Here is a 15,763-nt window from a genome sequence, read left to right as displayed (position 1 = left end):
CATCTGCCAAAAGATGGGCCAAAATTAGCCATTATGTCACCTACCTTTCTGTGATACTCCAATGCATCCAGTTCTCCTTGATTATAAGCATTTGATCGTTTCCGTTTCTGTGGGAATATAAAAGATCCACATACAATTGTTATGATATTGGCATTACCAAATTTAAAAAAAAAAAATCAAAACAAAAAAAAACAACTTCAGAATATCACAATCCTTCTTTATTATCACCCTTTTTAAAGCAGAAAAAATAACATTCTTATATATTTTTTGTGATACTTGGTCTACATGTGATGTACCAGATAATATACTAATTTACGCACTAGAAATGAATATTGAACATGTGAAGTTTACTGAAAATATACTTTCATCACAGTATGTGCAGAAGTTACTTCAGAAGTCCTCCATCACATCAAAAAGGCAGAAATAAAAAAAGACAAACTGACTTTGTTTTATCAACTTCCACCAGCAGATAAAAGTGGAGTCACAGAAGGGGCCATGAGAAAACAACACTACTGCATGATATGCACACAAGTACAACCACATAAGAAAAACCTTTATTACCACAATACAAACTTAAAACATAAGTAAAACCATGTAGGTCCCACAACTCAAGCCCATGATATGTGTACAATAGTCAAAATACAATAATTGCACATCCCCATGTCATACATATACTAGTTGCTGCAGATAATCAGTTAACAACCTAGGCGTCTATAATAATTGTAATGGGTAAAAATGTAGTAAGTACAAGCTCCTGAACAAGACACTATCCAAAAGGGACAGTGTCTGGGGCACAAATCAAGAGTGCTGGAATACGTATAGAAAATGTGGTGCAATTAAAGTGGCAACAACACCTAAGTAACCAGTCCCGAAGAAAATCTGGGAAAAAAAACATTAATTCAGAAGGAAATCCAAGCCACTCTGAAGGTAACCCCTACGTCTTTGGATGAAACCTAAGGGTTAGAGTCAAAACCCAATGAAGGATTTGAGGGGCCCAGTCTGTGTGGCCGAATACCAGTCAGGAGCCAAGAAGGGGCATGTATGGGGACATATGGGGGGGGGCTCCCATATCTTCCCCAACACATGGGAAAGAGATGGCGGTCAGCTAATTGATTTCTTTCTCCAGATCCTTTTGCTCCCTGGGAGAGAAGCTGCTATCAGAGGTGTCCACTTGCTGCTTTCTCCCTTCTCCAGAGCTGAGAATTCATGTATATGGGAGAGCCAGGAGGGATATATAACAAGAGTTTTGCTAAGAGATAATACACTGCTCAAAAAAATAAAGGGAACACTAAATTCCAACATCTTAGATATCAGTGAATGAAATATTCCAGTTGTAAATCTTTATTCATTAAATAGTGGAATGTGTTGAGAACAATAAAAACTAAAAATCATCAACGTAAATCACAACTAATATCCTACGGAGGTCTGGAGTTGGAATGATGCTCAAAATCAAAATGGAAAATGAAGTTACAGGCTGATCCAACTTCAGTGGAAATGCCTCAAGACACGGAAATGATGCTCAATAGTGTGTGTGGCCTCCACGTGCCTGTATGACCTCCCTACAATGCCTGGGCATGCTCCCGATGAGGCAGCGGATGGTCTCCTGAGGGATCTCCTCCCAGACCTGGACTAAAGCATTCGCCAACTCCTGGACAGTCTGTGGTGCAATGTGACGTTGGTGGATGGTGCGAGACATGATGTCCCATATGTGTTTAATCGGATTAAGGTCTGGGGAATGGGCGGGCCAGTCCATAGCTTCAATGCCTTCATCTTGCAGGAACTGCTGACATTCCAGCCACATCAGGTCTGGCATTGTCCTGCATTAGGAGGAACCTAGTGCCAAACGCACCAGCATATGGTCTCACAAGGGCTCTGAGGATCTCATCTCGGTACCTAATGGCAGTCAGGCTACCTCTGGCGAGCACATGGAGGGCTGTGCGGCCCTCTAAAGAAATACCACCCCACACCATTACTGACCCACTGCCAAACCAGTCATGCTGAAGGATGTTACAGGCAGCAGATCGCTCTCCACAGCGTCTCCAGACTGTCACGTCTGTCACATGTGCTCAGTGTGAACCTGCTTTCATCTGTGAAGAGCACAGGGCACCAGTGGCGAATTTGTCCATCCTTGTGTTCTGTGGCAAATGCCAAGCATCCTGCATGGTGTTGGGCTGTGAGCACAACCCCCATCTGTGGACGTCGGGCACTCAGACCATCCTCATGGAGTCGGTTTCTAACCGTTTGTGCAGACACACGCACATTTATGGCCTGCTGGAGGTCATTTTGCAGGGCTCTGGCAGTGCTCCTCCTGTTCTTCCTTGCACAAAGGCTGAGTTAGCGGTCTTGCTGCTGGGTTGTTGCCCTCCTTCGGCCCCCTCCACATCTCCAGGTAGCACCTCCAGCCTCTGGACACTACGCTGAGACACATCAAACCTTCTTGCCACAGCTCGCACTGATGTGCCATCCTGGATGAGCTGTACTACCTGAGCAACTTGTGTGGGTTGTAGTCCGTCTCATGTTACCACAAGTGTGAAAGCACAACCAACATTCAAAAGAGACCAAAACATCAGCCATATAGCATTGGCACTGAGATGTGGTCTGTGGTCCCCAGCTGCAGAACCACTACTTTATTGAGCGTGTCTTGATAATTGCCAATAATCTCCATCTGTTGTCTATTCCATTTGCACAACAGCATGTGAAATTGATTGTCAGTGTTGCTTCCTAAGTGGACAGTTTGATTTCACAGAAGTTTGATTTACTTGGAGTTATATTCTGTTGTTTAAGTGTTCCCTTTATTTTTTTTGAGCAGTGTGTATATAAAAATTGCCTGATCAATCCATTAAGAGTATGTTCACGTTAAGTATTTGCTGCAGATTTTGTTCGAAGAAATGTCTGCACCTGCCCCTTGAATGGAACTGATTTTTAGTCATACGTTTTTACAATAGAATCTGTATTGCAGAAATTCACCATTAGGTCAAGTTCACACAATGTGCTCCAGGTGCAGATTTTCCCCAAAAAGTGGTAAACATGCTGCAATTTTAGAAAAATCTCCGCAAAAAAAGAAAAAATAAATAACTGGAATGCATCATGTAAACACAGCCTTAGGTTATGGATGCACATAGAGCTTATGTTGTATTTCATATAGCTGGGAAAACACAGCAGGAAACTTGTGCAGTTTTGTTAGGCTAGGTTCACATTGCGTTAATGGGTTAACGCTAACGGACTGCGTTGCATGGCGAAATTGTCGCAATTAACGGCATGCAACGGGTCCTTTAGCGCACCCATTGACGGCAATGTGAATCTACTCTCTAGCGCATTGCTAGTGCATGCCATTTTCGGCACGCGCTAGCGATGTGCCATCATTTTCTGACGGACCTCGGACGCTGCTTGCAGCGTCCGAGGTCCGTTCCTCGCTAGCGCAGATCGGGGATCTGCGCTAGCGGGATCGGCAAACGCGATCCCTATAGCTAGCACTATGCGCTTAACGGATTGCCCTAACGCAATATGAACCTAGCCTTATACATTTTTGGTCTTTTTTTTTTTTTTTTTAAACCAACCAAACCTCATTTATTGAAAGAGAGAGATGCTGCTGTAAAACAAGTTTAACAAAAAAAAATGCAGAGAAAATGTGCACCGTGTGACTACGTTTTTAGAAATCACAATGATTTTGCAATTACTTTAACCCCTTCACCCCCGGAGCTTTTTCAGTTTTTTCGTTTTTCGCTCCCCTCCTTCCCAGAGCCATAACTTTTTTATTTTTCCGTCAATTTGGCCATGTGAGGGCTTTATTTTTTGCGGGACGAGTTGTACTTTTGAACGACATCATTGGTTTTACCATGTCGTGTACTAGAAAACGGGAAAAAAATTCCAAGTGCGGTGAAATCGCAAATAAAGTGCAATCCCACACTTGTTTTTTGCTTGGCTTTTTTGCTAGGTTCACTAAATGCTAAAACTGACCTGTCATTATGATTCTCCAGGTCATTACGAGTTCAAAGACACCTAACATGACTAGGTTATTTTTTACCTAAGTGGTGAAAAAAAATTCCAAACTTTGCAAAAAAATAAATAAATAAATAAATTGCGCCATTTTCCGATACTCGTAGCGTCTCCATTTTTCATGATCTGGGGTCGGTTGAGGGCTTATTTTTAGCGTGCCGAGCCGGCGTTTTTAATGATACCATTTTGGTGCAGATATGTTCTTTTGATCACCCGTTATTGCATTTTAATGCAATGTCGCGGCGACCAAAAAAACGTAATTCTGGCGTTTCGATTTTTTTTCTCGTTATGCCGTTTAGTGATCAGGTTAATGCTTTTTTTTAATTGATAGATCGGGCGATTCTGAACGCGGCGATACCAAATATGTGTAGATTTGATTTTTTTTTTTTATTGATTTATTTTGATTGGGGCGAAAGGGAGGTGATTTAAACTTGTTTTTTTTTATTTTTTTCACATTTTTTTTAAACTTTTTTGTTTTACTTTTGCCATACTTCTATAGCCTCCATGGGAGGCTAGAAGCAGGCACAACGCGATCGGCTCTGCTATGTAGCAGCGATCATAAGATCGCTGCTATACAGCAGAAATGCAGGTGTGCTGTGAGCGTCGACCACAGGGGGGCGCTCACAGCAGGCCGGCATCAGTAACCATAGAGGTCTCAAGGACCTCTATGGTTACCTTCCTGATGCATCGCCGACCCCCGATCATGTGACGGGGGTCGGCGATGACGTCATTTCCGGCCGCCCGGCCGGATGCGGTAGTTAAATGCCGCTGTCTGCGTTTGACAGCGGCATTTAACTAGGTAATAGCGGCGGTGAATCGCGATTTCACCCGCCGCTATTGCGGGCACATGTCAGCTGTTCAAAACAGCTGACATGTCCCGGCTTTGATGCGGGCTCACCGCGGAGCCCTGCATCAAAGCAGGGGAGCCGACATTGGACGGAATAGTACGTCCGATGTCGGTAAGGGGTTAAATTCTTTTAAAAAAAAAAACACACAGAAGACACATCAAAATGTAATATGTAAATTAGCCCTAAAGCCATTTTCACAGCAACTGTGCCTTTTTTTTTTTTAATCACAGTAATTGCAAGAGCAGGAGGCAGTAGATTCTCTCATCTGAAAGAATCAGGCCGATTATGCTAATCACACTGATTAAATTCTTATCAGTGTGTGATCTGATTAGCTTGTATGAGAAGATGGAGAGAAAAAAATTCTTCATCTTCTCCATTCTGTCAGTCTGTGGAAATCAGACTGCACTCAGATGTCACCCGAGTGCAGTCCGATGTTTTCCAAGCACTCAATGACTTGTATTGCCGAGTGCAATCTCGAACTTGGATCAATCTCAGGCATACAGCAATTTTTTTTCCTCTGACAGTCTCGGACCAAAGCCTAACATTGAATCGGATGTTTTTTTTGAAAATACGCTGGTCTGGACCTACGTGGAACAATCTTATGTTAAGTTTACACAGGGCGTTTTTATGCTAATTTTCAGCTGCTTTTCACAGTACCAGCAAGCATATCAGATTTCAGAAATCTCATGCACACACATTGGTTTTTCGTGTCATCAGTATTTTGTGCTTTGCTGTGTTTTAGGCCGGTTTCACACGTCAGTGGCTCCGGTACGTGAGGTGACAGTTTCCTCACGTACCGGAGACACTGACACACGTAGACCCATAAAAATCAATGCATCTGTTCAGATGTCATTGATTTTTTGCGGACCGTGCCAAACACGGAGACATGTCAGTGTTCGTGGGAGCGCACGGATTACACGGACCCAATAGAGTCAATGGGTGTGCGTGCAGGAGACAGCGCTACAGTAAGCGCTGTCCCCCCCACATGGTGCTGAAGCCGCGATTCATATGTTCCCTGCAGCAGCGTTTGCTGCAGAGAAAATATGAATAATAGTGTTTCAAATAAAGATCTATGTGTCCGCCGCCCCCCCCACCCCCTGTGCGCCCCCCCCCGCTGTTCTGAAAATACTCACCCGCTCCCACGTTGGCTGTCACTCCTTCCTCTCTGCCCCGCGCCTCCTACTGTATGCGGTCACGTGGGGCCGCTCATTTACAATCATAAATAGTCGGCTCCGCCCCTATGGGAGGTGGAGCCACATATTCATGACTGTAAATGATCGGCCCCACGTGACCGCATACAGGAGAAGATGGGGCCAGACCAGGAAGCAGCGAGGGAGGCGGGTAAGTATTTTCAGAACAGCGGGCGGGGGGGGGGGGGGGTGGGCGCACAGGGGGTGGGGGGGCGGCGGACACAGATCTTTATTTTAAACACTATTATTCATATTTTCTCTGCAGCAAACGCTGCTGCAGGGAACATATGAATCGCGGATTCAGCACGATGCAGGGTACCACACGCTCCGTGTGGTACCCACTCGCCATACGGGCGGCACATGTGTGCCGCCCGTATGGCCTACGTGAGTTCCCAGGCACGGATAACTCCGGTACCGATTTATTCCGGTACCGAAATTATCTGGACGTGTGGGACAGCCCTTATGGACATAGAGCACATCACTTCATTGACTTGAATGGATGGTGAAAAAACACTGCAAATACACAGGTTGACTTTTCTTGCAGCTTATTTGCTGCACAAAAGTCAAGGAGAGCTGAATGCGACGTCACTTCGGCTCTGCTACATCTAGATGGCAGGCTGCATGGTGCATCCATACAGCCCGACATCCAGCAGAGCGAACCTGAACCCCATTCACTTGAATGCGGGGGCCTGATGTTACAGTGTTTAACACGAAGTCATATGCATGACAGTGCGGCAAACATTGCTTCTGATCGGTGGGGAAATCATCTCCGCCTGTCAGAGCTGCGCTTCCCACGCTGTCAGAAGACATCGGGGAGCGCTCAGCTGTGATCCGAGATATAAACTTCACCTCCGATCACTGGTGTCAGCTGATGGGACTACTGATTCTATCATCTGACACCTACAGCCGCTAATTAGTGACAGCAGGAGCGGCGGATGGGAGTATTCATCTGCAGCTCCTGCACTATAAAAAGTTTAAATAAAAAAAAGAAAAAATTGTGTTTCCCCCCTACTTTTGATAATAAGCCAGACAAAACTCACAGCAGGGGGCTGCAACCCTCGGCTGTCATCTTCAGCAAGGCTAGTTGTCAAGAATAGAGGGGTTCTCTTTTTTTTTTTTTTATTTAAATAATTTAAAAAAAAAACAGCACGGGGTCCCCCCCATTTTTGACAACCAGCCTTGCTAAAGCTCACAGCTGGGGACTGGTATTCTCAGGCTGGTAAGGGGCCATTGAGATAGGCCGCCCCAGCCTAAAAATAGCAGCCCACTGCTGTCCAGAAAAGGCACATCCATTGGATGCGCCAAATCTGGCGCTTTGCCCGGCTCTTACCACTTGCCCTGTATTGGTGGCAAGTGGGGTAATGAGGGGTTAATGTCACCTTCCTATTGTAAGGTGACATTAAGCCAGCTTAGTAATGGACAGGTGTCAATAAGACTCCTATCCATTACTAATCCTATAGTAATTAAAGTGTTAAATAAACACACATGCAGAAAAAAAGTCTTTTAATGAAATAAGGGCTTGTTCACACGATCCTTTTTTTGCTGCGGATCCGCAGCGGATTTTCAGCTGCCGATCCGCAGCCGTTTTCCATGCAGGGTACAGTACAATGTTACCCTATGGAAAACAAAATCCGCTGTGCCCACTATCCTTTTTTTCCCAGGCAAATCCGCGCGGATTTGCCTGCAGAAAAAAAGATGTACCATGTCTATTCTTTCTGCGGAATCCGCTCCTGTTTTCAACATGCACCAACAGGAAAGTGCTGTTGAAAACCCGCAGAGGAATCCGCAGAAGAAACAGTCGGAAAATCAGCAGTGCTGTTTTTCACTGCGGATTTTCCAAATCAGGACCTGAAAAAAAAAAGGATCAAAAAAAGGATTGTGTGAACATGGCCTAAAACTCCACAGTTTTGCCATCTTTTTATTGTTCTACTACTCCAAGCAAAGCCATCGATCCTCTGAAATAAAAAGAAAATAAACCAACAGTATACTCCCTGATCAGTCCGATATAACGAGTGTCCCACGCAGTATCTGGGGGAGATAAAGCTTACAACCAGGAGTGGTGATAATGGGAGCGCTCTTAGCTGTAAGCTACTGGGGAATGAAGGAGACGCAGCGGGCGCAGGTTCAGCAACTAGCGGTGACGTCACTGAGCCTGCGCTGCCTCACAGCCTGACCGGAGCTAACCTCTGCACCGTGGGAAAATGCCAGGAAAGAGGATACCGCAGGTAAGTTACCTATCCATTATATCTATCTACACAGGAAGTGGTTGTTTTTTTTTTATCTATCTCTGTGCACTCAACTTTATTGACATGCATGAGGGGGGAAAAAGCATGAAAAACACACTAAAAACACGACAACCTGTGCTTTTGGCGCAGCTTCTTTCCTGCCAGGATGATCAGGTTTTTCTGCAGAAAAAAAACAGCAAAAACGCCCTGTGTGAACTTACCCTTTTAGTGATTTCAGAATATCATCACAAAAACAAACAAAAAAAAACAGCAGCAGCAAAAACTCATGTGAACACGGTCTAAAAGTGAATTAACCAGAATTCAGCTCTTAACTGCTGTCATTTAGTGCAATTGATTACAGAATGAGGAAGTAACGTGAAGCCGCCAAATGATGTTTTAGACTTTGTACAGCTTTAGGCCTCATTCAAACATCCACGACACAAGCCACATGTGCATTATATTCATGATTTTCATTGACAGAACATAAATCCATTATCATTTATGGATCTGTCCATAGTTTTCATGCACTGGATCCCATCCAAAGAGTCATGGACACATACATTATTTTATGATGGAACAAGAATACCAATACAAGTTAAAGAAAAGTAATTAAGTTCAAGAAGTTGGTCACACAGAAGTTAATGAGATTTTCCGCTTTAGGCAGCGTAGAACTAAAATATTTCATGGTCAAGAGAAGTACAACAATGGCAGACTGACCGCAGGTCTCTCGATCCAAACTTATGTCTATGGCTGTATGAGGCTACAAGGTTAGGTCAGGCACACTACTGTCAGACGGAGCATTGCGGTCCATGTACGGACTGTGAAATACGCTTGTGCGAAATTGACCTTAGGGCTCATTCAGCACGAATTGCTAGAGCACAGACTGGCAGCGGGTGTCCAAACCTTTGGGGTAAAGTAAAGGGGATATCCATGCTTATGACTGAAGAGCCATCCTTAAAAAAAAAAAAAATAAATAAGCATCATTAATGTCAGATTGGTGGGGGTCCAACACACAACATATATGCACTGATCCAAGCGCTCGGAAACCAGAAAACTGCTGATGTAAAAAGTGAATACGGCGGAACATCACAGCTCCGCACAGTGTAACGTCTGTTGCTAAAAACTACGGCTCAGCTCCTATTCATTTCACTAGGATTTGAGCAGCCAGTCTCGTCACAGCCACTACACAGGTTACAGCTGTGCTGTTCCAACTCTTTCACTGGTTACATCTGGCCACTGCCAAAAACAGCTGGTGTGTTGGTGTGCCTGGTGTCAGACCCCCACAGATCTGAAAACATAAGCCTGGACAACCCCATCAACAAATAGAGGCAAACATGAGTCTCTGAAACTTTCTACTATTTACATAGTTTTTCTGAAGTGTTTAAACAGTGTGAGAAGCCCCCACTTTTTTGGAAAGAAAGCCACCTTCTCCATAGGATTGTAATGTTTTAGCCGCACTCGAGTTACATTGAACTCTATGGGGCAAAGTTGTTGGACTTTATAGAAATGTAACATTATTACAACGTGACCACATTAACAATCATGTTGTGTGACCCGTTGTCTAGCCCCAGCCTAATGTAATCACACCCGCCCAATAATCAGGAGTCTCCAGTAAAGGTACCTTCACACTAAACAACTTTCCAACGAGAACGACAACGATCCGTGACGTTGCAGCGTCCTGGATAGCGATCTCGTTGAGTTTGACACGCAGCAGCGATCTGGATCCCGCTGTTATATCGCTGGTCGGAGCTAGAAGTCTGGAACTTTATTTGGTCGCTATATCGGCGTGTATCGTCATGTTTGACAGCAAAAGCAACGATGTCAGCAGTGTTTTTACATGGAGCGTGAACGAGAAGTGAGTCGCCGTTACGTCACTGGATCGCTCCTGCATCGTTCTGGAGCTGCTGTGTTTGACGTCTCTACAGCGACCTAACAGCGACGATCTAGTTTAGGTCGGATCGTTGTCTATATTGCTGGAGCGTCGCTTAGGGTATGTGCACACGTCAGGATTTTGTCAGGATTTGTAGCCAAAACCAGGAGTGGAACAATTAGAGGAAAAGTATAATAGAAACATATGCACCACTTCTGCATTTATCACCCACTCCTGGTTTTGGCTACAAAACCTGATGAAAAATCCTGACAAAATCCTGACGTGTGCACATACCCTTAGTGTAACGGTACCTTAACAGCCTCCATCACACTGATTATAAGGCCATGTTCAGTATTTGTAAGTCAAAACCAGGCGTGGGTGATAAATACAGAAGTGGTGACGTCTCAATTATACTTTTCCTCTGATTATTCCACTGTTTTGGCTTACAGATACTGATATAAAATACTGACCGAATACTCAGCGTGTGCACGTGGACCAAGTGTTTGCTGGACTACACATAGGTGAGATCGCCGGTTGCTGTGTTCCCCAGCGGTAAGTGACAATACCTTCCTGACACCTGTGCACTGGCTGGGGGCGCTGTTTGCTCCACTTTCTGAGGCACAGGATTCCGGAGGAAGTTTCAGAGTGATGTGAGGTTTATGGAGCTGGAAGAGATCATCTCGTAACCTGTAAGACGATTTTGTGTCGGGTGCCTTGTTTGCAGAAGTAAAGCTGGGTCTTCCTCCAACCTGGTACCACTGGTTCACAAGCGCTAATGCATCCAGCAGCCAGCCTGCGGCGCTGTCCGCCACCACTGCCATGTACGTGTGTAACAAGGCCACTACGTGGCTACTTCATTCACGAAATGCTGCCCGCTCACTACTACAGCCACGGTGCTACTGACATCACACTTCTCACTAGAGCCAAACTGGGTTTCACATACAAACAACAACTAGAAGTATTTTATGGCGGTATCGAGAAAGATCAGAACAGCGCACAGGAAAATCCAACTCATTAAAACAAAGGATTTTAAAAAAGGACCAGTGATCCAAAAAGGAGAAAACTAAAACAGGGCAAGTGGAATTGTCAGCGTATCATAGACACGATCCTTACCAAGGGGGTCCAGATCTGCAAGAGTGGGGACCTGGTGACACCAACAGGGCTCACTACACACGGAATGATCAGCATTCCCCCAGCGGGGCTGTGAGTGCCCCTCACTCTGCATCCGTGCTGCCTACAGAGGGGTCACACATCCTCCCCTCCAGCACCGCCACATAGGGCAACCTAGAGTATTCCCTTCCCGCAGAAAACGAATGAGAAATGGTGCCCGTGTGCCCTATGCTGGCACCTCATAGATAATGTTACCAATTCTTCATGTACACTGCTGACCCCAGGCCCACCATCTATCACTAGCCTGTATGGCAGAGACCCGGAATCACCGCACACATAAACTCACAGTAACACACATCTAATATCTATCTACACAGAACAAAGCTAGATTCCTCCAGGCCACTCATCCCGGCACGTTTCTCCTCCAGTGACAGACAGTAGCCAGGAGACTGAATGGGCCTGGGCTCAGCCGCTTCCTGCAGGCTCCTCAGTGTGTGCTGCGGCCACCAGTGCAGCACGTGTCTCCCAGCTGCAGGAAGTGACGGCTCCGGCCCTCAGTGAGCGCACAGTGATGGGGGAGGGGAGGGAGCTGTCTCCACCCTGTATGCGATCGCTCCAGCCCTAACCCTCTCTATTAGATGCCAATGTATAGAGAGAGGACACTCTCCGTCTACCTACCCATATCATTACTGCAGTGCTCAGTTTCTCATGTAGCAGAATATATAAATGGCGCACAGAGTGTTGTCATCTACTTGCCAGATGCAATAAGTGGCAAGTAGAAGTACAGGGTATGTTTCCACGGTCAGGAAACGCTGCTTGTTTGACGCTGCGCAGAGCTGCAGCGTCAAACACACAGCGTCCAGATGTTCCAGCATAGTGGAGGGGATTTTATGAAATCCCGTCTCCACTATGCGTGGAAACCCGCACCCGGCGACCCTGTGATTCCGGACATGCTGCGCATCTTTTTAGAACGCAGCATGTCTGTTTACCTTGCGGCGAAGCTGCGCCGCCGAAAGGTAAAACACAGGGCGCTATGTATGGGGTGCGGAGATTCCTGATGTGTGCAATGAACACATCCTACATAATCGCGTCTACAGAAGGGGGTGGAGCGAGTTTTCCGCTCCGTCCAAAGCGCCGGCCATCCTGAACGTGGACACATACGCTAAGGGTATGTTTCCACGTTCAGGAAACGCTGCGTTTTTGACGCTGCGTTTTTCTGCTGCGTCAAAAACGCAGCATCCAGATGTTACAGCATAGTGGATGGGATTTTATGAAATCCAGACTCCACTATGCGTTTAAAAACGCATGCGTTTTTGCCGCGAAAACGCATGCGTTGTGCGTTTTTTCAAAACGCTGCATGTTGCTACTATGAGCAAAACACGCAGGTACACCACAGGTGACCTGCCAGTGACCTCAGGTGCAGTTTTGGTCAGGATTTTACTTGCATAAAATCCTGACCAAAGACTGATGCAATCCTGAACGTGGAGACATACCCTTAGGCTATGTCTCCACGTTCAGGATGGCCGGCGGTATCGCCGCAGCGGCGAAGCCGCTCGGCGCTAAGCCCCGCCCCCTTTCTGGGACGCGATCATGCCGGATGTGTTAACTCTTCACATCCGGGATGATCGCTCGCTCCCATAGGGCCCTGTGATGTGCCTTGCGGGGACGCTGCGTCCCCGCAAGGCATACGGACATGCTGCGATCTGAAAAGACGCGCAGCATGTCCGGAGTCGCAGGGCCGCCGCGTGCGGGTTTCCACGCATAGTGGAGACAGGATTTCATCAAATCCCCTCCACTATGCAGGAACATCTGGACGCTGCTTGTTTGACGCTGCAGCGCTGCGCAGCGTCAAACAAGCAGCGTTTCCTGAACGTGGAAACTCACCCTAAGGGTATGTGTCCACATTCAGGATTACATCCGGATTAGCTGCAGATTGAACGCTGCGTACAGCTGCAGCGTCCAGATGTTACAGCATAGTGGAGGGGATGTTATGAAATCCTGTCTCCACTATGGGTGCGAACACTCATCCGGCGGCCCTGCGTTTACGGACATGTGGTGCGTCTTTTTAGAACGCAGCATGTCTGTTTACCTTGCGGTGACGCTCCGTTGCCGCAAGGTAAATAACAGGGCCCTATGTGTGGGGTGCAGAGATTCCGGATGTGTGCAATGAACACATCCGGAATCACCGCGTGTACAGAAGGGGGCGGCACCAAAGCGCCATGATTACGGACCATGGACATGCACCCTAATAGTAGATACACAGGGTCATAAGGGTGACCAGAAAATTGCCCACACGGAAAATTGGCAGTTGCAGCATCACAAAATTTCAGATCTATGATATTTAAGGTGCAAGGTGAGGATGTTCACATGATATGTGAAAACTGCCCACAGATAATTGCCCACAGACATGAATAACCACAGGAAAACAGAAAGGGCGTTATAGGTGAGATGCTCTGCAGAACAGAGAATAGCATAGATCTGTAGGTTAAATGCTCTGCAGGACAGGGGGATAGTATGCAGGTATACGTGAGATGCTCTGCAGGGCAGAATAATAATATAGAATTATAGGTGAGATGCTCTGCAGGGCAGGAGAATAATATAGAATTATAGGTGAGATGCTTTGCAGGACAGAATCGTGTAGAATTATAGCTTAAATGCTCTGCATGATGGGGATAGTTACAGGTATAGGAGAGCTGCTCTGAAGAGCAGTAGAATAATATAGAATTATAGGCGAGATGCTCTGCAGGATAGGGAATGGTTTAGAATTATAGGTGAGATGCTCTGCAGGGCAGGAGAATAATATAAAATTATTGGTTAGATGCTCTGCAGGCCGGGGGGTAGTATACAGGTATGGGTACAGTTACACTAGCGCCATTTTCAGGTGTGGCTGCGGGCTGCTATTCTTTAGTGTGGGGGGGCCCTAAAACAATGGGCCCTCACCCCGCTGAGAATACCAGCCCTCAGCTGCCTAGTTTTATCTTGGCTGCTGGCAATTAAAAATAGGGCGGAGCCCATGCATTTGTTGTTGCCAGCCAAGGTAAAATTAGGCAGCTGTGGGTGGCAGCTTGCAGCTGTCCGCTTTCATTGAGCTAGACTTAAAAATAATACGAAGCTCCATGTGTTTTTTCTTTTTAATTATTTATTTAGATAGCACCCTATTACAGCAGATTGGTTGCCATACACTAATACCAACTCCTCTGTTCACCAGTGACACCACTATGGAGACACACTGGTCAGTGGGTGCTCTTGTCTGCTGGCCTGGCTGTCTTTCGAGAGCCCGCAAGAACCAGGGCTCATTCCACTGAATGCTCACACTCGATCCCCGTGGGTAGAACACCACTCAGACAACACAGGGTGAGGGGAACACACATTGCTAAAACCATTTACAGAGGTGTAATGACTGTAGTTGCAGGGATCAAGGCCACGACTAGGCACGGGGGTACAGGTGCCTGCTTCTGCTGGATCTGTGTCCTCACTGAAGACGCAGATCCAGATGACATGCATCGTGTGCAGAGAACTGTCGGGTCCCTGCACTGCGATGCATGCTGTCGGCGCAGTGGCTGTGAGCTGACGTCGGAGGTGCAGCCACAGGGAGCGGTGCATGACAATGGCGCACACTCCGATGTCAGCTGCTGGGCTGTGTGGTGGCTACAAAAGACACTGGGCGACGTGGGAGCAGAGGAAAGGTCAGAATGTTTTTAATTATACATTAGCGGCAGAACGGGGACACATACATTAGGATTGGGGACCGAGTAAACCAGGATAGGGGACATATATATACCAGGAAGGGGGCATATATCCCAAGATGGAGACCATGTGGACCATACATACCAGGATGGGGACCATTAATACCAGCATTGGGACATACCGTATTTTTCGGACTATAAGACGCACTTTTTCCCCCAAAAAAAGGGGGGGGGGGGAAATGGGGGGTGCGTCTAATAGTCGAAATGCAGGCTTACCTGTTGCGGCAGAGGTGCGGTGGCAGAGGTGCGGTGGCAGAGGTGCGGCGGCAGACGTGCGGAGATGAGGAGGCGCAGTGAGCGGAGTCCCTTTCCCCGGTGAGGTGATGCAGCAGCCCGGTAATGCAGCAGAGCCGGGTGAATCCTGTTGTTACCGGTGGTGGCGGCCATCTTCCGGAGGCCGCGCGTGCGCAGATGGAGCCTCTGCTTCCCGGGGCTTCAGGAAAATGGCCGCGGGATGCCACGCGTGCGCAGATGGGGATCGCGGCGGCCATTTTCCTGAAGTTCTTAGCTTCAGGAAAATGGCCGCCGCGATCTCCATCTGCGCACGCGCGGCCTTCCGCGACCATTTTCCTGAAGCCCCGGGAAGCAGAGCGCTTCATCTGCGCACGCGCGGCCCCCGGAAGATGGACGCCACCACCGGTAACAACAGGATTCACCCGGCTCTGCTGCTTACCGGGCTGCTGCATCACCACACCGGGGAAAGGGACCACTCTTACACCATACCTCTCACTGTGCCTCCTCATCCCAGCGCCTCCTCATCCCAGCACCTCCTCATCCC

The 15,763-nt window shown here is 47.1% G+C and overlaps 1 protein-coding gene across 2 annotated transcripts in view; it reads right to left on the bottom strand.

Annotated features, from left to right (window-relative positions):
- The window catches only part of METTL4 (methyltransferase 4, N6-adenosine), a 295,930-nt gene extending 284,084 nt beyond the window's left edge, over window positions 1-11,846 (bottom strand). The window contains exons 1-2 of one of the 2 annotated variants that reach the window (XM_077270311.1): window positions 10,696-11,846; window positions 45-107 (exon numbers count right to left, since the gene is read on the bottom strand). In XM_077270311.1, the coding sequence (XP_077126426.1) occupies window positions 45-107; window positions 10,696-10,950 (318 nt within the window). In that variant the 5' untranslated portion in view covers window positions 10,951-11,846. The remainder of the gene's footprint in view (window positions 1-44; window positions 108-10,695) is intronic. The other variant, XM_077270312.1, reaches the window with a different exon arrangement.
- Window positions 11,847-15,763: the final 3,917 nt, after the last annotated feature.

Source organism: Ranitomeya variabilis, chromosome 6 (genome assembly GCF_051348905.1).
Source record: "Ranitomeya variabilis isolate aRanVar5 chromosome 6, aRanVar5.hap1, whole genome shotgun sequence".
Taxonomy (NCBI): Eukaryota; Metazoa; Chordata; class Amphibia; order Anura; family Dendrobatidae; genus Ranitomeya; species Ranitomeya variabilis.
Note: the sequence above shows the minus strand (reverse complement) of the source record. Positions and strands in the feature narration are given on the sequence as shown.